Below are 22,996 nucleotides of genomic sequence, written 5' to 3' on the forward strand. Positions count from 1 at the left end.
TCCAACAACCGAAAAAAAAAAATTCAGTTATATAGCTCTAATATCAAAGCTCAGTTGCCAGCGGCCCCTCAGTCATTGCTATTTTGTTTGTTTGCAGCCCACGTGATTGCAAAAGCAAAAGGACTTGCAGTGTTGTCTGTGATTAAAGCTGGATTCCTGGTGACAGCCAGGGGAGGCAGTGGGATTGTCCTGGCGCGTCTTCCAGATGGAAGTAAGTTGGTACTGGTGGAGACTTTCAATCTTCTGTGCTCTGCATCTGTTGAGGATGCTCTCACAGAGAGCATGTCCTGCGAATCCGCCATATGCTTCTTCTTGAAACGTGTAGTGCATGTCAGGAAGCAAGCAGAAAAGCTAGCCTATGATTATTACTAGGTGGTACTCAAGGTGTATCTGACTATGTTCCATCACATTTTGTAGGCTTTCCATGGAACACTCCCTTGAACATACTACACACATTTTTCTTGTTGAATGTGAGTTCTTGCTCCTCAATTTTGTGGGAAAGCCAGTTTCTTCTGTTTATGAAAGTAATCTGTAAACCACTTTGCTTCTCTGGAAGACAGTGACGTTTGAAGAACTACCCCTCTCCTCCCAGCAGAACCATCTTATAACATTGCTTTCTAGGCTAAAAGCTGTTGTTTGATTTGTCAGAGACAAATCCGAAATGCATTTGCTAAGAATCCTAAGAACCAATGCTTGTGATATATCTATCTATCTATCTATCTATCTATCTATAGATATAGATATATACACTTAGTTACATGTCAGAACCAACGAAGGTGCCTTTCAGCTCAACCTGTGCTGCTCCTCATGTAAGGGAACACATTGTTCTATCAGTAACTGTTTTAACAGCAGTCAATTATACCTTCAGGTGTAAGCGCAGGTATTGGTAAACATGTCCCTGGGTTGGAGGCATTGTTTCTGCAGAGACAGTGGGGTTCTCTTCCAACAGTCGTAGCTATTTTCGAAGCTCAGGGTGGCCTTGGGTTTTAGGGTTCATCGTAACTCCAGTGCTGTGGCCAACAGCCACTTTGCTTTTGCTGGCTCTTTAATAAAAGGCCTTAACCACTTCAGTTAATTTGTTTTTTTTTTAATTGTCACATTTTAAAATAATAAAATCTTAAATATTTAAAAATTGGAAAATATGAAGCTCTTTTTTTTTTTTTGACATATTTCCCAAATGCTCAAGGGTAGACGTCTCAGCAGTGACACCAAACACAGATTTGGCACCTTCCGAGAGGGTTCCTGTTAGAGGAGGACTAGTCTCCACAGGACGGCTCTGCAGATTTGTCTGCTATCCACTGCCAAGACAGCTTAGTCGCTGAAAAGTGAGGGTCTGCCTCTACCAACCTCGCCACCCCTGCTCCCAACCGCACTCCGTTTATCTATTATTTTCAGAAGCGAAATTTCTTTGCCCCATCTTCCAGAACAGCTGCTATACACCTGCAGAGACTAGCTGAAAGGCTGCCCCAATAAGGCAGGCAAGTTCCTGATCCCAGAGAAGAGGTCTGGAAGGTAGGCATTTCTCAGCATAGGCGTGGAAAGCAGCTTTGGGAGTTTCAGGAACTGGATCCTATAATCAAAACTCTTCAAACACTGGCAGGTTAATTCTACATGTATCCATAATTAATGCTTGCCTAGGATGTGCTCCCTTGCAAAGGAAGGTCAGCACAGAAGAAGTGTCATTTATAAACACTCTCAATACCAAAATAAAAATTGTTTTTCTAGATTTGTTTCTTTACAGGAAAAAAGTAAGTACACACCAATCCTAAAATTCCAAGTCGAATTTCTGTGCTTAGTTTACAGTTATAAAGGAAACTTCTTGTGCACAGAGGAGCTGAAACCAGTAGTCACGGCCACACAGTAGAGTTGTGTGACCCATCTCTGGTAGTGATTGAGACAAACTCTTGACTCTTGATCACTTCTGTCTATGATACAATTGTGCTCAGCAGTTAAGTTTTAAAAATATTGATAGTAGTAAATTATCAGATATTGTATATGTTAAGTGCATACTAGGGTCACAATTTAGTTTAATGTGATTTATTAGGAAAAGCATGTGACACATGAATTTGTGACTATGACAATCTTGATTAATACTTAATATCTTTTTTAAAAAACCTTTAAGTTTTAAAAGATTTTAAAGTACAAGATGTATGAGCCTTTGAAAAAATATTTTTCTTCATATGACAGATGTTTTATGTTACAATGTTTTTATCTGTTTTTGTCAGAATGGTCTGCACCTTCAGCCATTGGGATTGCTGGCCTTGGTGGAGGATTTGAAATAGGAATAGAGGTAAGTGGGCTGTCAACACCATTGTCACGATCCCCAAAGGCTGCCCAAATACAGCACAATGGAACTAAGGCTTCTTTGTGCCCTTACTTTGCTTCTGACACCTGTGGAAGGTTGCCTCCCTCTCCCTCTCCGCTCCTCTTCTCTCTGTCCCTCCCATCCTATGAACTTGTCTGTCTTTGGTCTTCTCTATAAACTGTTGTATATATTCAAGTCAACATAAACACAAAGCCTTTGAGTTCTGCTTTTCTGGGTTTTATCTGCACCATGTACAGCACTTTGGAACCTTGGAGGTGGTGTTCCCAGCAGCTGTGGCCCCCAGTGCCTTCTCTTGGTAGTTTCCTTTCTGTAGATCAGCTACCTAGACTTCCAGTCCTGATGTCACTACCCCTCTTCCTTAATATTGCCTGTGTACATACAGATAAACCATTAGGATTTGTAAGTTTCCAAGTAAACCTCAGAGAAAATATAAGGTAGTTTTTATGATTTCTACAGCATCTGGGATAAATTGATGTTTATAGCACCCAAGAGAATTTAGCTGACTGCGATGCTGGAGGTTTTTGAAAGGCTTTAGACGAGAGTTCCTTTTGTCCTTTCCATGTATATGCATCCCATTATTATAGGCACCTGTATGTCTTGAGATCAATAATGGTGACCTTGATCTGAAAGTAGTTTAATTCTTAGCTGTTCTTAAGCATACAGTGCCTTTTTCTTGGGCTGTTCTGTTCTCTTCCCTGTCACAGAGTCAAGGGGCCAACCTGACCCAGAACAGAATCTCTGGAAGAAACTTTGAGACAAACATGCTTGGGTCTGAAGTGGGTGAACCAAAACCTCTCTCCAGAAACAGCTTTTCAGTGAGCTAAGCATATGACATTTTTTTCAGTATTATCAGTACCCAAAAGATATTTAATCTCTATAAAATGAAACACAGTTACCTACATATCTGTAGCCAGTTTGTGTTTGTCTGCAGATGGGGGCAGACAACATGAAACCTTAATAAGTATTCCCCATCATACAAAGACATCAAGTTACTGATAATATAATGAGTCTACGAGACTTGGAGATCTTGGCTCCTTTTTCAGTCAAACCTCTAATTTTTTTTCCCTTTTGTCCTTTTAAAAACTTATAGTAGCTATTAAAACATTAAACAGAACACCATGAAACCTAGGTATCCAAAGGAATTTGGGAAATGATGTCATCAAGTTGTTCTTTTTCCTTGGTTTGATGTGTACTTATAATTGATAAGATTATCCCGGTTTGGTGCGGTAATAACAAAGGCCGACCACAGGGTTAGGATAGAGGAGTCCCAAGAAGGTAAAAAGGATTATCTCAGAAGAAGCAAGCTTGGAAATGCCAATGCCTAAAAGAGCTGGGGGTGGGGGTGGACAGGACCAGACAGCACATCATCAACACATTTATTCAGTGATTACAATATTCCCTCCCGGTTTTCCTAATGGGTAATCTGTTCCAAGAAGTAACAGTTTTGAAAGTCAGTATGTAAGGAGATAATGCCATGATTTGTGTTCAGTACATTTAACATTTTCTTTATAGGAAAATGACAGTAAAGTCCAAAGCACTAAAAAATGACACTGCCTTCAGCCTGTCTTAGAATAATCTGACTGACAGAGCTCTCACTACAAACTACTGTATTTTTGTCATAGGTGTTTGATAGTGGTAGGGGCACCGGCCAACTCAGTCTTTTACAGAGGGACTATTACTGGGCCTTTATTGTCAGAGCTCAGAGTTTAGTCTTCAAACACCCAAGAACAGAGCTTCTTAGTGACGACTGGACGATGTGAGACAGTCCCTATATCTGATTTGTGTGGTGAGAACAGCCATGCCTCAGAATTAGGTGTGAGAAACGTATGAATTCCTGAAATAACAACACCAGAGGGAAGTTGCATAGCTTCCAGACCGAGCCAAGGGGGCGGGGGTGGCGGGTGAGGGAGAATGGGAAGAAAAGACAATGTGTCTTCTGTGAGGTGTGAGTGTGGAGTGCTGTGTGACAACTTTTCTTGGGAAGATGCTATACACATCTACTCACTCCAAATAGGGAACCCACAACAGACCAAAACACAGACAGCACCAAAGTCCAGCTTGGTGAACCAGTGAGTTTTATTGCGGTTATTTCCAGTAACATGGGTGAGGGTTATTACAGGAGCAGAAATGACTCAGAGACAGGTGCGTCATCAAAGTCCACCCCAGCATGGGTGCCAGCTCACAAAGCTGCGGACCTGCAGCACACTGCAGCCTGTAAACAGCTCACCAGGCTGGAGGGTGCCCTGTGCAGGTGCCTCAGTTGGTCCAAACCTCCTCAAGACAGCTCTTTTGGTTTTAGCTTTTTTCTAGATGATCTCAAGAGTCTTCTTTGCAGTAACAATCCCACCAGTTGAGAATAAGACCACTACCACAATTTTTGAGCCAAATTTGAAGCAGGGTTTATTAAATACTGGCCAGGAAAGTAGACACTGGCCAGGTTCATACCTGGGATTCCCAGAGAGTGGCCCTAAATTGCATTTAAACAGAGGCTTATAGAGGTAAAGCCCGCAAGGCTACGTACTTCTCGCCTCTGTCTTCTTGTCTGTGTACCTTCCACCTACATGTAATCAAGCACATTGTGTGCAGCTGGGAGAGCCAACCTTGTTTACTGATGTGAATATACATGGCTTGTATTACATGAACAACCCCCAGCATTCCGGAAAGTTATCTGTTTTCGGGCAAGTAGAACTTATAGGTTAGAAGCCTTTTTTGTTTTCTAGATCTCTTAAGCATAGTAATTAAAACATAAAACATAACTTTAGCCCTCACAGCAGCTTTTCTCCTCCAAGAGTCTTCTTTGCTACTCATCTTCCTCCCATTTGAGGCAGACTTTTAAGTTTTTGTTACTTACTCTTTCAGGGAGGAGCCTAGTGAATCTAGTTAGTTTCAGGGACTTCCTGAAGCTACTTTGAGTTGTTTGCCTTCCTGTTTAAGGAGCTTATGGCAGGAAGGAATGCTTCAATGTTACACGACAGGAGCCAAAGGAGGAGTACCCCGGGCTTCTTACCAGTGCTCACAGTTGGGACTAGCTGCCAGTTGTCAAGGGTCACCCCTGAGCCAGACTTGAGATTATGGGAAGACCTCCTTAGCAACCCAGGGAACTGACACAGGTCCCATGTGATTTCACAACAGTAGTTTAGAGAAAGGACACCATAGAACATATCCCTCAAATTTTACTGTCATTTTTTAGCTCTTATGTTTAAGGACTTATTTAATTGAAAAACTTGTATCTTTTAAATTAAATTTTTATATGAAACATTCAAACTTTTATCAGATTCTCCAGTGCTGTCTTCTACTATCTCAGTGTTGCTCCGCTGCTCAGCCTTCCTCAGGAAGACTTTTCTGCTTTTATTTTCAGCTATCGACATATGTGCCCTTGACTGTTGACTGTTACACTAGTGGCATCACAAAAAGGACACAGGCTCAGCCTACTCTTACTGCAAAGACACCAAATACCAAGCAGATTGACTTTTTCCTAAGTAGACTCCAAGAGCTGCTTTACCTTTCTTAACTGTCCTGAGCTGTTCTAAGTGTGAGGTAAAAAGTCCACACTTGCTTCCAGGTTTGAAAAGCCACCAAAACTCCCCAGTCCCTGACCTTGAAAACCCACCAATCCCACTGTGGAAATCTCCACCCTGGAAAACGCCTCCTCCAAGAAACCCTATATTAGCCTACCTCCTGCTCAGTTCCCTGCCCCTGCTTTCTGGATCAGAGACTGCCACCCTTTTATGTCTTTCCCAATAAGTCTCTTCTGTGAGACTTGTTGTGTGGCGTGACTTTGTGATATTTCTTGGCACCATACTGCCAGATGCCTTTTTCTCAGAACTGAAACAGTTCTGTTGGGGAAACCTTTTCCCTCAGAGATGTAACACTTACATTAGACAGTGCACAGCAAATAGTATAGCATTTCTGGAAAGAAATGCACATTTTTTGAGTGTGAATGTACCAAACAATGAAAGGTTGTTATCTCCACACGCCTGTGATACACGGTTATCTAATTTCTGTAGGAAGTGCTTAAATTTGTACAAGGAAATGAGGTATAATGGACAGGCCTGTAATCCCAGCATTCAGGAGACCAAGGCAGGAAGATTGTAAATTCAAGGCCAGCATTGGCTGCAGAGTGAGACTCTGTAGCAAGCAAACAAGCCACAATAAAGAAACAATAAACCATTCTGTCATTTAACACTGCCATTCTCAGAAGTTGTCCATGTGTCAAAGAAGAAGAGTGGTTGGTGTAAGTGATGCTCCATGTGCAAAAAGAGTTATTCGGGATCAAACTGCCAAGACCCTATCTGGGGTAGGGGGTCAGAGAGATGAGAAAAATGCTGGAAATGCAAGCATATTTTGTCTGGCAGTCAGCAGGTTGATACAGGCTGTCTGGGTAGACTAGGTGCTCTTGACCAATGTAGTTGACCTTTGTGGGAGGTTAAGGGAAGCTGTTCAAGGGTTAAGGGTAGGCTTTAGAAGATCTGCTTTTCTGTTAACAGAAACCCCACCTTTAGGCTTTCATCATTCTGTTTACCTGGGCAAAGTCCTTCTGTTTAGGACAGTGGTACCCTTATTGAGGGTGGGGAAGGGGGATTTTGGACCTAACAATTGGCAAGAGTTGAGAAGACGTTTGCATGTATCAAGAACCTTCTTATATCATGAATATTTCTGATGCTAAGATTTTTCTGAGGGGGAGAAGGGTGGGAGGAGGGGGAAAAAAAGATTTTTCTGTACATGGAATGAAACATTGATTGGAAAACATTTATAAAAATTTAAAAAACTATACAAGTCAAGGTATCTTATAGGATCTGCTTGGCTTTGGTGTTTCACTGTTTTGTGGCCATATAGGCCTTACAAATAATTTCTTTTCCTCAGACAGTGGAGGATGGCTATGTGGACACGCCAGCATTACAGAGAAGAACATAGGCTTGCACATTCATTGGCATCATTTAGTGGAGTTCATACCCAGAGTTCCCATTTTGAGCCCAGTTTCTTAGTTCCTGTCACTGTGTCTTCAATTTTACAGATACAGATGATGTGGTTATCTGATCCTCCTGACAGTTGGGTGACGTAGGTTCTGTGCTAAGACTTCAGGGTAGCAAATCAAATCAATACACCACCTAATGTATCACCCTAAGGTGGAGGAAAACTGGGAATCAGCACTGTGGTCTCCAGTGAGGCCTCACACATTATGGGTGATACTCCTTTTCTTGTCTAACTTTGGACTTCCTATGGCCATTATGAATTTGAAAAACAAACTCTATATTGTATTGGCCTAACCAGTCACTTGAACCTTATTCTAGTTTCTATTCTCATTTAGAGAAGAAATAAGTTACTGCCTTAAGCATTACTAATGGAAGTCAGCTGATACCATTCAAACACCTAACATGCAGTGTCGGGGTGGTTAAGTGTGCAGCTACTCACAGAGTTAGGGCAGAAATCATCTCAGAATGAAGTCCGACATGAAGTCCCCTGTCTGCATCCTATGAGACTAGATTTTTGTAGAAGTTTATTTTGAGATCAAAGCACATTCTGTCTTCACCGTCTTGATCTGTTCTGGTTATTGCTGTGACAGTTTGCAGATAGAGCAACTGCTAATGTCTCAGCTGTATTGCCTGTTGTCAGGAGGGCTGAATGGCACACAGGTCATTGCCATTATTACCTGTACAAGGCTGGCTTCTGGCCTTATCTGTTCAAAGTAATGGTATCCCTTCGTATCTGGCTTTCCATCTACATTGAAAGTTTACATTACAAATGGTATAGCTGAGTTTAAATCAATGCATACATTATGCAATATTTAGGTCTGGCTAAATTTTATTAGTGGGGGGAGCTGCTCTTTGTTTGCTGAGATAGTAGACTTGCGAGCAGCCTGGAATTTGATTTGCAGACCAGAATGGCCTTAAACACATGGAGATAGACCTGCCTGTGTGTCCCAAGTGCTAGGATTAAAGGTGGACACCACTACATCGGGCAGAATCGCTATTTATAAATGAGCAAGTTTCTATATTTCAGGTGTCGGATTTGGTGATAATTCTGAATTATGACAGAGCAGTAGAAGCCTTTGCAAAGGGTGGAAACCTGACTCTCGGAGGGAACTTTACTGTAGCAGTCGGGCCCCTGGGCAGGTGAGTAAATAGATTCCAAACTCTAAAGACTTAAAAAGTCACAGTTTGGGGCATATTAAGAAGAAATTTGAATGGAAATGAAGAAGTGGTGTGGGAGAATTGTCTGTATTCTGTCAATAATGTTTTAAATAAACATTGATTGGCCAGGCAGGAAGTCTAGGTGGGAAAACCAAACAGGAAGTAGAAATGATGCAATGAGAACAGGAGAATTCTGGGAAGGAGGAAGAAGTTGATTTCCCCCCCACTCCTGCCTAGATCACCGAAGCAGCAGGATGTGATCTGCCACACTGAAAAAGGTACTGAGCCACATGGCTAACAAAGATCAGAAAAATGGGTTAATCAAGATGTGAGAGTTAGCCAGTGAGAGGCTAGAGCTAATGGGCCAATCAGCTTATAATTTATGGAGACCTAAGTGTGATTTTCTTTGGGGCTAAACATTTGTGGGGTATCAGGTAGGACAAAAACCCCAACAATAAGCAGGCCCCCATTTGTGTTACAAAGAAGTAGGATTTCTTTTTTTTTTTTAAATTTTTTATTGAGAAAAAGAAAAAAAAAGTTTCCGCCTCCTCCCAGCCTCCCATTTCCCTCCCCCTCCTCCCACCCTTCTCCCCCTCCCCCCACTCCTCTCCCCCTCCCTCTCCAGTCCAAAGAGCAGTCAGGGTTCCCTGCCCTGTGGAAAGTCCAAGGTCCTCCCCACTCCGTCCATGTCTAGGAAGGTGAACATCCAAACTGGCTAGGCTCCCACAAAGCCAGAACATGAAGTAGGATCACAACCCCATGCCATTGTCCTTGGCTTCTCATCAGCCCTCATTGTTTGCCATGTTCAGAGAGTCCGGTTTTATCCCATGCTTTTTCAGTCACAGTCCAACTGGCCTTGTGAGCTCCCAATAGATCAGCCCCACTGTCTCAGTGGGTGGGTGCACCCCTCGTGGTCCTGACTTCCTTGTTCATGTTCTCCCTCCTTCTGCTCCTCATTGGTACCTTGGGAGCTCAGTCCAGTGCTCCAGTGTGGGTCTCTGTCTCTATCTCCATCCATCACCAGATAAAGGTTCTATGGTGATATGCAAGATATTCGTCAGTATTGCTATAGGATAGGGTCATTTCAGGTTCCCTATCCTCAGCTGCCCAAGGAACTAACTGGGGACATCGCCTTGGGCTCCTGGGAGCCACTCTAGGTTCAAGTCTCTTGCCAACCCTGAGGTGGCTCCCTTAACTAAGATTTGTGCTTCCCTGCTCCCCTATCCAACCTTCCTTTATCCCAATCCTCCTGTTTCCTCAAGTTCTCCCCATCCTCCCCTTCTCACTTTTCTCTCCCCATCTCCCCATACCCCCATCCCACCCCACCCCCAAGATCCCAATTTTTTGCCTGGCAATTTTGTCTACTTCCCATAGCCAGGAGGATAACTATATGTTTTTCTTTGGGTTCACCTTCTTATTTAGCTTCTTTAGGATCACCAATTATTGACTCCGTGACCTTTATTTATGGCTAGAAACCAATTATGAGTGAGTACATCCCATGTTCATCTTTTTGGGTCTGGGTTACCTCACTCAGGATAGTGTTTTCTATTTTTATCCATTTGCATGCAAAATTCAAGAAGTCATTGTTTTTTTACCGCAGCGTAGTACTCTAATGTGTATATATTCCACACTTTCTTCATCCATTCTTCCATTGAAGGACATCTAGGTTGTTTCCAGGTTCTGGCTATTACAAATAATGCTGCTATGAACATAGTTGAACAGATGCGTTTGTCATATGATAGGGCATCTCTTGGGTATATCAGGCTAGAGATTTAGAATTGCTACCTGTTTATGGAAGTTAAACAATAAACCATCTGAAAATGTTCTACGGAAGAAGAATCCTTACTCTCAGTGCTCTTGAGATGCGTTTCTCTGGTTGAGAGGGGTAGCTCCCAAATGTCTCTCTCTAGTGCAATCCCACCAGGCCACCAGCCCTTCTACAGCTGTTTTATGTGATACGCTCTTCCACAACTGCCTTCTCTTCAAGCCGCCTGAAAGCTCTAGACAAAGAAAACCATGGCCTAGGAAGACAGACCCCGTGGCTGAGTGATGAGCAGTCATCCTGGTCCATGGCCTAGGAAGACAGACCCCGTGGCCAAGTGATGAGCAGTCATCCTGGTCCATCGCCTGAGAACACAGACCCTGAGTGATGAGCAGTCATCCTGGTCCATGGCCTAGGAAGACAGACCCCATGGCCAAGTGATGAGCAGTCATCCTGGTCCATGGCCTGAGAACACAGACCCTGAGTGGTGAGCAGTCATCCTGGTGTGCCCTCTGTTGTAGGAACCTGGAAGGAAATGTGGCCTTGAGGAGCTCTGCAGCTGTCTTCACTTACTGCAAATCCCGGGGCCTCTTTGCTGGCATCTCCCTGGAAGGAAGCTGTTTGATTGAAAGGAAAGAGACTAATCGGAAGTAAGTTCATGCCGAGTGACTTTGACTGATTTTTTTTAAAGTGTGTGATGAGGAGATAATAATTCAAAATTTGTCGTAGTTTAGGAGTTTATGAGTACACTTACATAATAATTTAAATGCAGCAAGGCCTTTATTTAAAATTTTAAACATGAAATTATTATTTCTTGGGACTGGGGAGATGGCACAGCAGTTAAGAGCACTTGTTGCTCTTACAGAGGACCTAGGTTTGGTTTCCAGCACCCACGTGGTGGTTCATAATCATCAACTATAATTCCAGTTCCAAGGAATAAATCCCATTTTCTTACCTTTGAGGGCACCAATGAGCATGTGGTACACAGAGATACACAGGCAAATACATAAAATATAATAAAATAAGTCAAAAAGTAGTATATGCTTGTGAAAATAAAACAGAGAGAAAAAACAAGCAAAACATTACATTTTTCGTACTAATATTTTCAACTACCCCCGGTTCCTCCTTAGTGTTCTTTTGCCAAATAAGATTACAGTCATGACATGTATTTATTGTAGCTATATTGTTTTAGTTTTTTGCAGAGGAGAGGGCCTTGACATTATAATAAGCACATAAATTGATGGCCGGGAAAATTCAACTAGGAAACAGTATGACATTACCAAGCCTTATAGTGAGCACAGCAGATAGTCTTGTGGATTTGTTAGAAGTGCCTCGCTATGAAGGAGTATTCCTATCACCAGACTGTGGGTTTGTCTTCTTCCATACAAAATAGAAACAAATTTTGATTCAAAACCCAATTTGATTTTTAAACTATTTTTTGTTGTCTCAGAGCTTCTTTAATCTTGTGTCTGGATAGTTTTTCCTCCAGTGGATCTGAGAAATCACACCAGCAATACCAGAATCACACGCTTAAGGGAGCCAGTATCCTGGTGACCCACAGGGCCCTGTCAGTAGGACTAATATTGCAATGAAGGAGTGAATTCCCACACCAGTTTTTCTAAGAGTAAAATATCATACTGCTATCCTACATATAAATCAGAGCTAGTCTGAATGACGGAAATGAAGGTTTGCAAAAATCTTTATCTTATAGAAGCAAGAGTGATGTGTCTGTCCACTTTCATGAACTTGAAAATGCTTTTAGGAACTCGTCATCGTAGGTGTTTGGCAGTCTTCTTTCTAAAGCTCAGCTAAATCCTAGGTAAACTGCCTCCCATAATCCCTTTAAAGAACTGCAAGTCTTTAAAACTTGCAAGGCAGATTTTTAATTTTGAAAAAGCAAGCATTTTAAAGAAATCATAAAGCCATGTATAGTAATTATTTTGTAGAAAAGCATGAAGATAAATCTTATGAAAATATGTGTACTTTATGTATTTCCTTATAAATGTGTGTGTTAGGTGTTAGTTGGCATGTTCTTTTATGGAGAAAAGTATATATCAATATTTATGTTCGTTGATTTAGAAAGTGGGTTTGGGGTGTATCTAAGGATTAGAAACGGGGTAAGTCTTGTGGTATCTGACGGATTTCATAAGAGTAATTACCCATTTATGTCAATGTCCTATATTTACCCCCAAAGCACGTCTGTATATGTTACAGACATGTTCTTAATTTTGTGTTTACTAGATTTTACTGTCAGGACATTCGAGCTTACGACATTTTGTTTGGAGATGTTCCACAGCCTGCTCAAGCCGAAGATCTTTATGAAATCCTCAATTCCTTTACTGAGAAGTATGAAAACGAAGGGCAGCGCATCAATCTGAGGAAGGCAGCGCGGGAGCAGAAGAAGGTACTGTCGAAAGGCTTCCTGTCTGTCTCCATGAGCTTAAGGCATTTCAGTCTTAGGACCCACGATCTCTGATATCAAGCTCCCATTGGTATACTGAGCTTCCTTTATGATTTCTTTATGTAAAGTCCTCAAAAATGCCCCAAAGTTTTGACATTGTACATATTTTAAGAATAGTTTGTCTTCTATAATCACATGTCTCTTAAGATGAAGTCTGGTAATGTTAGAGAACCAATACCAGCTGGACCTCTCTTCCCTTGGTCTCCACTTGAGCCCTGTTGTGCAGAGTGAAAGTGAAGTATAGAGTTGAAGTTATCACCACTTTCTCTGCTGACTGTTCCCATATCACTGGACTTGCAGCCCCTGGAGACCACACACAGATGTCCAAGGAGGAGTAGGCTTAAGTGCAATCGTGTACTAGACCACGCACGAATGTCAAAGGGAAGGGGTCTCAAGTGCAAGTACAAACTGGATGAACCCCCAGCCAAGTCTCTCGTCCAGTCCTGTCTATACACATGAGTTTCTGGGAGCCCAGATAATAAACAGAGAGGATGAAACCTGCTCAGTAAACAGGCTAGAGGCAAAAATCATCCTATTCTCATAAATAAAAACAGATTTTTAAAACTTTGTGTATTTCTTCATGTGTCTTCCAGGCTAAGGAATTACCTCCAAAACCATCATCAAGACCACAGCAATCCCTAGCTCCCGTCCAGCCAAATGGCCCCCAGAGTAAGTACTTTACTGCAGCTTAAATATAACAGTAGTTTAGCAATCTTTACATATTAAGAAAATGAGTACTATTGTTATATTTCAATATCAAATTGAAGAACTATGAGCATTTAAGAGAAAAGTCAATGTTCAGCTTTTTCTACGTCATAACATAGAGCTTCATATTTGAGTTTCTGCTGTAATTTGTGATGACTTCTCTCATTCATAGGATATTGTCTTAAATCTACAATGAAATTTATATTGAAACTTTGAAAATCATATACGGCTTAAGAAATAACTCAGCAGTTAATAGCACTTGGTGCTTATGTAGAGGACCCTCATCTCCACTCCTAAGACCCGCTTGGTGGTTCCGAACCAACTGTAGCTCTAGTTCTGTGGCATGGGGCACCCTCTTCAGGTGTCTGCAGACAATGCCCATGTGTAGTTCACATACACACAGGCAAGCCATTAATATAGATAAAATAAAGATAAAAGAATCTTTAAATGTCTAATTTATTTTGCTGTATATTGCTAGGAGTACAGGGTCTCCATGAAGTGTTTTTAAGCTAGGTGAAATTAGATTTTATAACCATTCAGGTTTCTTCTTGTTGTATCCGTTGTAATTTTAAAAGATTTTTTTAAGGCTTTCATATACGAGCACTGTCTTTATGTCATTTCCACCCCTTCTCATCTCTCTAATTCCGCCTGTGTTTTTCCAACTCCTTTTCAAATTTATAACCTCTTCCTTTTTAGTTTTCTGTTTGTATATATACTTAGCAAGGCTTAAATCCAGTTTGATGGCTGTCCGTTGCCACTAGCTGTAAAACTCAGCTATTGCACCACAGGGAATATCTTACCAGGGTGGTCCTTGTTTGAGTTCATAGACTTTATAGACAGGTAGGACTTATTGCTTTTCTCCCTTGGCAGCTTGCCTAGGAGCTTCCAGTATTCCTCAGGGAAGAAGGTACCAGGTTGATTCCAGCTCAGTTCCACCAAGCCATGTCCAAAGTGGTGTTTTCAGCAGTAGGATCTTACCTTGAAGTTCTGGGAGACAACAAAGGGCATAATAGCTGTAATGTAATGTTATTGGAGACTCTTGGGCTCCCCTAACCAACAGATGGAAGAGAGGATTCCCATGCCTAGCATTGGGTGATGGTAGCAAGTCTATAGTTGGCTCTTGAAGGGATCATTTTCACCCCAAGTGATGTAACTTCATTTAAACTACAAATATGTATATTTCGTGTATGTGTGTTTGTATGTACCCATGAGAGTATATGTTTCCCTATGGCTTTTTCAAGCATCCTTAGTGCTAAGTACCTTCCTTCTGTCTTCTCTGCATTACCTTCTTTCCCCAAGCCCATTTTCCCATGCCCCCCTCACAGTGCCCTTGGCCTGCTGCCTCCCTCTGCAGTGCTCTTTCTCCTGTGCCCCACTGTCCCTCTTTACTTTTCTGGTCTGAGGGCGGGTCTCTCCAGGATATGTGCTGACATCCTAAGTCACAAGTAAAGGGAACCATGTGGCGATCGTCTTTCTGGGTGTGGGTTGCCTCATTCAGTGCCATGTTTTCTTGTTTCATCTGTTTCCTTGCAAATTTCATAGTTTCACTTCTTTCCCAGACATATGCCAAAGAGTAATGTCGCTGGCTCATGGTAGCTCTGCTTTTAGCTTCTGCGACGTCTCCACACTGATTTCCATAGTGGCTGTATCAGTTTGTAATTCTGCCAGCAGTGAACAAGGGTTCTCCCTTTCCACATCTTCTCTAGCCTTTGGTGTCAGTTATTTACATTTCTTGATCTTGGCCATTCTGTCGAGAGTAAGATGAAATATGAAAGTAGTTTTTATTTGCCTTTTCTAATTATTAAGAATGTTGAGTCAGGTGGTGGTGGCGCACACCTTTAATCCCAGCACCCAGGAAGCAGAGGCGGGTGGATGTCTGTGAGTTTAAGGCCAGCCTCGTCTACAGTGCGAATTCCACGACAGGCTCAAAAGTTACACAGAAACCCCATCTCAAAAAAAAAAGGGGGGAGCCGGGCGGTGGTGGCGCACGCCTTTAATCCCAGCACTCGGGAGGCAGAGGCAGGCGGATCTCTGTGAGTTCGAGACCAGCCTGGTCTACAAGAGCTAGTTCCAGGACAGGCTCCAAAACCACAGAGAAACCCTGTCTCGAAAAAACAAAAAACAAAAAACAAAACAAAAAAAAGGGGGGGGGGTGTTAAACATTTAAAGATATTTCTTTACCGTTTGTCCATTCTTTTTCTTCTTTTGAAGACTTTTTGTTCTGATCCTTGGCCCACTTTTTAATTGGGTGGTTTGTTACCTTTATTTTTTTTTGAGTTCTTTATGTATTCTGGATATTAACCGTCTAGTCTCTCCACTCCTTAGACTTTCTCATGATTGTTTCCTTTGCCGCACAGATATACTTTAGTTTCATGAGGTCCTATTTGTCCATCGATGACCTTGGTTTCTGGATAAATGTAGTCCCATTCAAGAATCCCTTTTTTACACATTTATCTTGTAGGTTCTGCCTATGTTTTCTTCTATCAGTCTTAGCGTTTCAAGATTCACATTGAGGTCTCTGATGCATTTAAAGTTGATTTTGGTGCAGTATCATAGACACTAATCAAATTGCATTTTTCTGCATGCGGGCATCCAGTTTTCACTGCAGTGTTTGTAAGAGAAACTGTCTTTTTTTCCAGTGTATATTTTTTGGCATCTTTGTCAAATGCTAGATAATCATAATTATGTACGCACAAATTCTATTTAGTTCCATTGACTTACATGTTGTCCTTTTCCCTGGTACCATACTGTTTTTATTACTTTATCTCTATAATATAGCTTGAAATCTGGCTAATATAGCTTGAACCTCTCTTCTTTTTTATCAAGATTTCTCTGGCTATCCAGGGTCTTTTGTGGCTCCATATGAACTTTAGGACTTTTTTTTTATATTTCTGTGAAGAATGTAATTTGATTGCATTGAATCTCTAAATTGCTTCTGGTAGGGTGGTCATTATTTTATCAGTATTAATCCTGCCAGTCTGTGAGTACAAAGGTCTTTCCAGCACATAATGTGTTCATCTATTTCTTTCTTGAGATTTAAAGTTTTCATTGTAGGAGGTCTTTTACCTTCTTGATTAGGTTTATTCCTAGATATTTTAATTATTTTCATCTTATTTGTATTGGTGTCTTGTCTGCATGTGTATGTGTGTATCAGATGTGTGCAGTACACATAGAGACCAGAAGAGGGTGTTAGATCCCTGGGATGGGCGTTAATAGGCAGTTGTGAGCTGTCACGTGCATACTGGGAACCAAATTCAAGTTCTCTGGAATAGCAGGCAGTTTTCTTAACCACTGAGCCATCTTTTGATAGTCTTTTTTCTTTTCTTCCTTCTTTTTTGGTGTGTGTGTGTGTGTGTGTGTGTGTGTGTGTGTGTGTTAGGGCTATTGTTAATAGGAGTGTTTAAATGATCTTCTCAGGATGTTTGTTGCTGGTATCTAAAAAGGAAACTGACTTTGTATCTTGCCAGTTTGTGGAAAGTGTTTTTTTTCTAGAAGTTTTCTGGTGGAATTTTGGTGATCTCTTAATGTAAAATATCAAATCATCTATAAATAGGAATAATTTGACTTATTTTTTTTCATTTGAATCACTTTCCTTTCCTTTTCTTGTCTTATTGCTCTAGCTAGGTTCCGATTGCTATATTGAAAAGAAGTGGGGATAGTGGACAGACCTGTCTCATTCCTAATTTTAATGAGGTTGCTTCAAGTTTTTCTTCATTTGGATGATGTTGGCTATGGGTTTGTCATATATAACCTTATTTAGGTTCAGGTATGTACCTTCCTGGTCTACTATTTTTTAGTACTTTTGTTGTGAAGGCATGATGTTTTATGTCAAGGTCCTATTTTTGAGATGATACTGTGATTCTTTTTGTCTTTAAGTACATTTGTATGATTTATAACATTTATTGACTTATATATATTGAACTATTCCAGTATCTCAGGGGTAAAGCTAACTTGATTGTTGTGGATGATCTTGTTTTATATAACCCTGTAATTGTTTTATAATTATTTTATTGAGAATTTTTGAGTTTATGTTCATCAGGTATATTGGCCTATCATCTTCTTTGGTGCTGTATCTTTATTTAGTTTGAGTATCATAGTAATACTTGCTTTACAGAAGGAGTTTGGAAGTGCTCGTCTGTTTCTGTTGTCTTGAACAATTTAAGAAGTATTGGTTATAGATATTTTTTGAAAGTCTGATAGACTTCTGTTGTGAATCCATCTGGCCTGAGCTTTTTTCCCCCCACAAGCAAAAGGCTTTTCATTAGTATTTTGGGCTCCTTATTTGCTATGTGTTTGTTTAGGATGTTGATCTCTTCTTGGTTTAGTTTAGGTGGTTTGGATGAATCCTCAGCAGAGCAAGGCTCAAAGAGCATCCACAGAGGCGGTGCATACTAAGACTGCTTTATCTGGGAGGGTTAAGGGAAAGACACTCACATACTCTCTTGATGGTTTCCTTCAGACACTGTCTTTATTCTTCTTTTGGTTATCTATTCTTTATTCTTATGGTGATTTCCTTCTCTCATTCTTGATGTTTTCCTTCTAACTCATTTAATACTCTCATTTTTTGATGTTTTCCTTCTAACTCGTTTTAACTGTATCTTTATTCTTTCCCTTACACCTTATATACCCCAGCAAAATCTGTCAGGCAACATAAAAATTACAGTGTGGTTACATTTTGTTTTTCAGGTAAATGATTACAATGAATACAAGTTTTAAAAAAAAAAAGCATGTTTTACCTATCCCTTACATAACTAAAATTTTTACATATCACAAGCAAAAAAACAAATTATCTCAAGAACCCACAAATATTCATGCCCAAGCAACTTGTTAAAGATTAACAGTGTGTAGTCAAGCAAGATATTCTTTTACTGGCAAGCTGCCTTTTGCCATTACAAAGAAAGGGCCAATCACTCTATTACTTATCTTGAGAGGTAATCATAGAAGGAATCTTAAATCACCAATGTAAAAAGAATCAGTCAGCTCTACTTCAAATCTTTATGGTACATACCCACTCATCAATAGTTTTTTATATCGGGAGATTGAGGGTAAAAATGGGTATAAGAAATTAATCATCACCCTTGATCACCAGCAAAGTACATCTGTTAGTAATAGTGGGTTGCTTTGTGTTTGTTCCCTGACCTTAACAATTTCCTCTTTCAACTATGTGCCTTTCTAAAAGACATTTTAGATTGTCTTTTTAGGTTTTTCACCTCAAAGATATTTGACAAAAACATCTAGTCCAACTTTAAGTTATTTTCAAAGCTTTGTTTCAGCTATGATGTCCTCTGAAACCTGTGAACATTAGGGTTAACAGAATTTAAACAAGCTGGGCTACTGAGACTCAGTTATTTGTCTTAACCATTAACCTGAGCCATAGTCTATACAGCTCCTCGATAGAAACTCGTGTGCTCTAGCTGTGTGGCACTTCCTTGTTTTATTTTTTAGCATCAAAACTCTATATAAACTGTTATTATTGATTAGACTGTATAGCTTAAAAATAAATCGTCTTCATAATAACCCACAGGTAAAAACGCCCGGTAGAATATTTCCATGAGATAAGCACACTGCATTACAAGCAGTGAGGGTCTCTTCACACCCATTCAGCCATGTCAGATGCCAGAGAAATGTAACAGCTGCAGCAGCAAACATGTAAAGGCACAGCAGAAGCAAGAGGTCTCAGGGCATAGTCTATTTAAGACTCACACATGGGGATTCACCTCCTGCTGGGCTGACACCTGCTGCTCCTTTAACACGGCATCAGCATTTGTCCATTTTTAAATTTTTCTAACTTAATGAATTCTGGATTTTTAGAGTATTTCCATATAATCTGAATTTCTCTAATGTCTATGGTAACACTTCACTGTTCATCTCTGATTTTATTAATTTGGGTTATCTCTTCCTTTTGATTAATTGGAACTAGGGCTCGTCAATCATATTTATCTTCTCAAAGAGTCAATCTTAGATTTATTGATTCTTTGTATTATGTTCTTCGTTTCTGTTTCATTTATTTATACTCTGGTTTTATTTTGTTGTTGTTTTTGTTTGGTTGGTTTGGTTTGGAGTTTTGAGACAGGGTTTCTCTGTGTAGCCCCATCTGTGCTGGAACTCACTTTGTAGACCAGGCTAGCCTTGAACACACAGATCTGCCTGCCTCTGCACACACACCCCCAATATAGATGGAAGTTTCTATCCCGCCTGGTCCTATAGCTTTCAGTCCCAAAGAAACACACAGAGGCTTATATGAATTATAAACGATTTGTCCTATTAGTTCAGGCTTCTTATTAACTAGCTCTTACAACTTAAATTAACTCATAATTCTTATCTATGTTTAGCCATATGGCTTGGTACCTTTTATCAATGAGAAATTTTCATCTTCCTCTGTGCCTGGCTGACTACTGTGTCTCTCTGCCTTTCCTCTTCTCAGAATTCTCCTAGTCTGGTTGCCCTGCCTATACTGCCTGCCTGGTTATTGGCCAATCAGCATTTTATTAAGCCAATATGAGTGAAAAATCTTTACAGTGTATAAGAGCATTATCCCACAGTACCTGACTGTGAAAATTAAAGGAGTAGGTCACTACTGCCTGGCTTATGCTTTGGTTTTTAATATTTCTTTTAAACAGAGGCTTTCTGCCTCAACTGCTTTCTTCCAAATAACTGACATAAAGGCTTAATATTATTTACAAATGCTCAACCAATAGCTCAGGTTTATTACTAACTAGCTCTTACATTTTAAGTTAACCTATATTCCTTATTTATGTTCTGCCATGTGGCGGTACCTTTATTAGCATGGCGTGTTCATCTTCTGCTCTCTCTACATCTTGTTGGCAATTCCTCTGACTCTGCTCTTCTCCATTATCCTGAGTTTAGTCACCCCATTTATACTTCCTGCCAGGCTATTGACCAGGAGCAGATGTGTCTCACTGTCATGAAAAACCTTAGGTTATTAAATATATTAAATCTATATCCTGTAGGCCTTTGAAGTATTTGAAGACCATCTATCTAATTATCTCTGTGTGTAACCATGAAAACATACTTAACATGATTATGAGTTTGACTGTTATAGATGACTGTGAGTCTGTATTTTTAAATTGTATATTACATTTTTAAATGAGCTGCATAAACATAATACCTTAAACAAGAGTAGAAATATACATACAGTATAGCAAAAATAACTTTAAATTTGTATCAATAAGCTAAAATCTATACCCATGCCAAATATTAGTAGATTAATAGTTGGTTTTTGGATTAAAATAGGTTCAATAATCTACCATTTTATTTCATCATTCCTATGTCATACCCCCCATCGTTTTAATACAAGATTCCTGAATTTAATTTTCTTTGTTCAGCTTTTTTTCTGACTATTACCAATAATAACTTGTAACCAACCACCTTAAATGATTACAAACATTCATAATTTACCTTTGGAAATGTGGGCATAGTTCTCTAGACTACTAACTGTTGATTGGGGACAGTGGTAATCTTTGGGGGACCCTAAGAATATTTAGGATTATGGTCAAGTCCTGACTGGATAATACCATGAGGCTGGGTCATCTCAACTAGACACCTTGAAGCTGTTCTGGATGAAGAACTCAGAGGAAACTACAACAGAAGCACTCTGAAACGTTAAATCATGTGGGCCATTTGTTCTGATTGGAAATTTTGGGGGCGTCTTTCTTGGTCAAACCTGAATTTTCATAACTCAAAGTAAATCTAGAGCTTCTCATTTCCTGTGGAAATAAAATCAGAACCTCTTTCCCAAAGTAACATATCTTTTGACTTAAGTTTTGACATCAAGATTTTTTAAAATATATAGATTTGTTTAATATAGTAAGGTCTCTCAGCAGGCGAAAAATTTATAAACAACACAACATACATAATCCAGACTCTTTGTGTATTTCCTGTCTTTTGTGTCTTATTATATTTTTTTTATTTAAATTTATTTATTTATTAAGGATTTCTGCCTCGTCCCCGCAACCGCTTCCCATTTCCCTCCCCCTCCCCCGATCAAGTCCCCCTCCCTCATCTGCTCGAAGAGCAGTCAGGGTTCCCTGACCTGTGGGAAGCCCAAGGACTGCCCACCTCTATCCAGGTCTCGTAAGGTGAGCATCCAAACTGCCTAGGCTCCCACAAAGCCAGTACGTGCAGTAGGATCAAAAACCCACTGCAATTGTTCTTGAATTCTCAGTATTCCTCATTGTCTGCTATGTTCAGCTAGTCCGGATTTATCCCATGCTTTTTCAGACCTAGGCCAGCTGGCCTTGGTGAGATCCCAATAGAACATCCCCATTGTCTTAGTGTGTGGGTGCACCCCTCGTGGTCCTGAGTTCCTATTTAAGAATGTTCTTTATTCTTTTTCTTTTCTCTCCCAAGTCTGTGTATATTTTTAAACACACTGAAGCCCATTTAGAGGCTTTTTGTTTTTTGTTTTTTTTTCTGAATCTCTCTTTAATGTATAACCACATGAGTCTTTAAACTGCTAAGCCCCATTCTTTGGTTTGTAAGAGCTTAGCTTCGTGGCAGCAGTACCAGTGGGAGCCATCTCAACTCTGGTGAGTTTCTGGATCCATGCCACCATAGAGTAGCATGTCACCCACTGCTCATAAACTTCATTCAAGTTTGTAACATGCCCTCTTAAAAGACCCTCATGGTTTTTGCTACCAACACTGAGTCAGGAAGGTGTCTCTTAAAGGAGCCATGCCTCTGCTTGCCACCAGCAAACAAAGCTCACCCAAGAAAATTCTGCTGCTAACAAGCTTTGCTTGATTCCATTCTTGTGTGTCTAACATCCTTTTTTATTTTTTAAAGCTTTCTCAGGTTCTTTGTGGAAATTCTTGTCCCACGTTGGGACAAGAGGCTTTCTGTCCTGACCACTTGCTCCCAAATAACTGACACAAAGGCTTAATATCATTTATAAATGCTCAGCCAATATCTCAGGCTTATTACTAACTAGCTCTTATATTTTCAGTTAGCCCATATTCTTTATTGAAGCTCTGCCATGTGGTGGTACCATTATTAGCATGGCATGTTCATCTTCTGCTCCTTCTGTGTATGACTGGCAACTCCTCTGATTCTACCCTTCTCCTTCCTATCATCTTTAGTTTCATTATCCCATCTATACTTCCTGCTTTGCTACTGGCCAATCTGCATTTTATTAAGCCAAATTTTAGTGACAAATCTTTACAGTGTAAAAGAGGATTATTTCATAGCAATTTCTTGTTATCTGTTGTGTTTGGGTTTGGTTTATTCTTGCTTCTCCAAATTCTTGAATAATCTATTTTAATTTTTTCTGATACTTTAATGTAGGTGCGTAGAGCTATAAATTTTCCTCTTAGAGCTGCTTTTGTTTTTTATTGTTTATTGTCTTAAAATTTTAATTAAGATATAATCACATAATTACCCCCTCTTTATTTCCTCCTTGCCCCAATCCCTTTCAAGTTTATGAGTCCTTATTCTTTCATCATTATTTTTATATATGCAAATGAATATGGAAATGAAACCTGCTTAGGCTGCTTATCTCTGTGGAAGACTAATTCTCCTTCAACACCCACTAATTGTCTATAGCTCTTTAGATAGAGGTGGAGCCCCATGTCATTTTCCCCATCTAAATTGGC

The 22,996-nt window shown here is 40.2% G+C and overlaps 1 protein-coding gene across 2 annotated transcripts in view; it reads left to right on the top strand.

The window, feature by feature from the left end:
• Nucleotides 1-22,996, top strand: part of Sh3yl1 (SH3 and SYLF domain containing 1) — a 37,834-nt gene that overhangs the window by 10,738 nt on the left and 4,100 nt on the right. For both annotated transcript variants that reach the window (XM_041630332.1, XM_041630331.1), the window contains exons 3-8: nt 98-211; nt 2,226-2,290; nt 8,327-8,439; nt 10,741-10,869; nt 12,461-12,623; nt 13,274-13,349. In XM_041630332.1, coding sequence (XP_041486266.1) covers nt 98-211; nt 2,226-2,290; nt 8,327-8,439; nt 10,741-10,869; nt 12,461-12,623; nt 13,274-13,349 — 660 coding nt within the window. The remainder of the gene's footprint in view (nt 1-97; nt 212-2,225; nt 2,291-8,326; nt 8,440-10,740; nt 10,870-12,460; nt 12,624-13,273; nt 13,350-22,996) is intronic.

Source organism: Microtus oregoni, unplaced genomic scaffold (genome assembly GCF_018167655.1).
Source record: "Microtus oregoni isolate MIOR12 unplaced genomic scaffold, Mior012 000034F_ref0000314, whole genome shotgun sequence".
Taxonomy (NCBI): Eukaryota; Metazoa; Chordata; class Mammalia; order Rodentia; family Cricetidae; genus Microtus; species Microtus oregoni.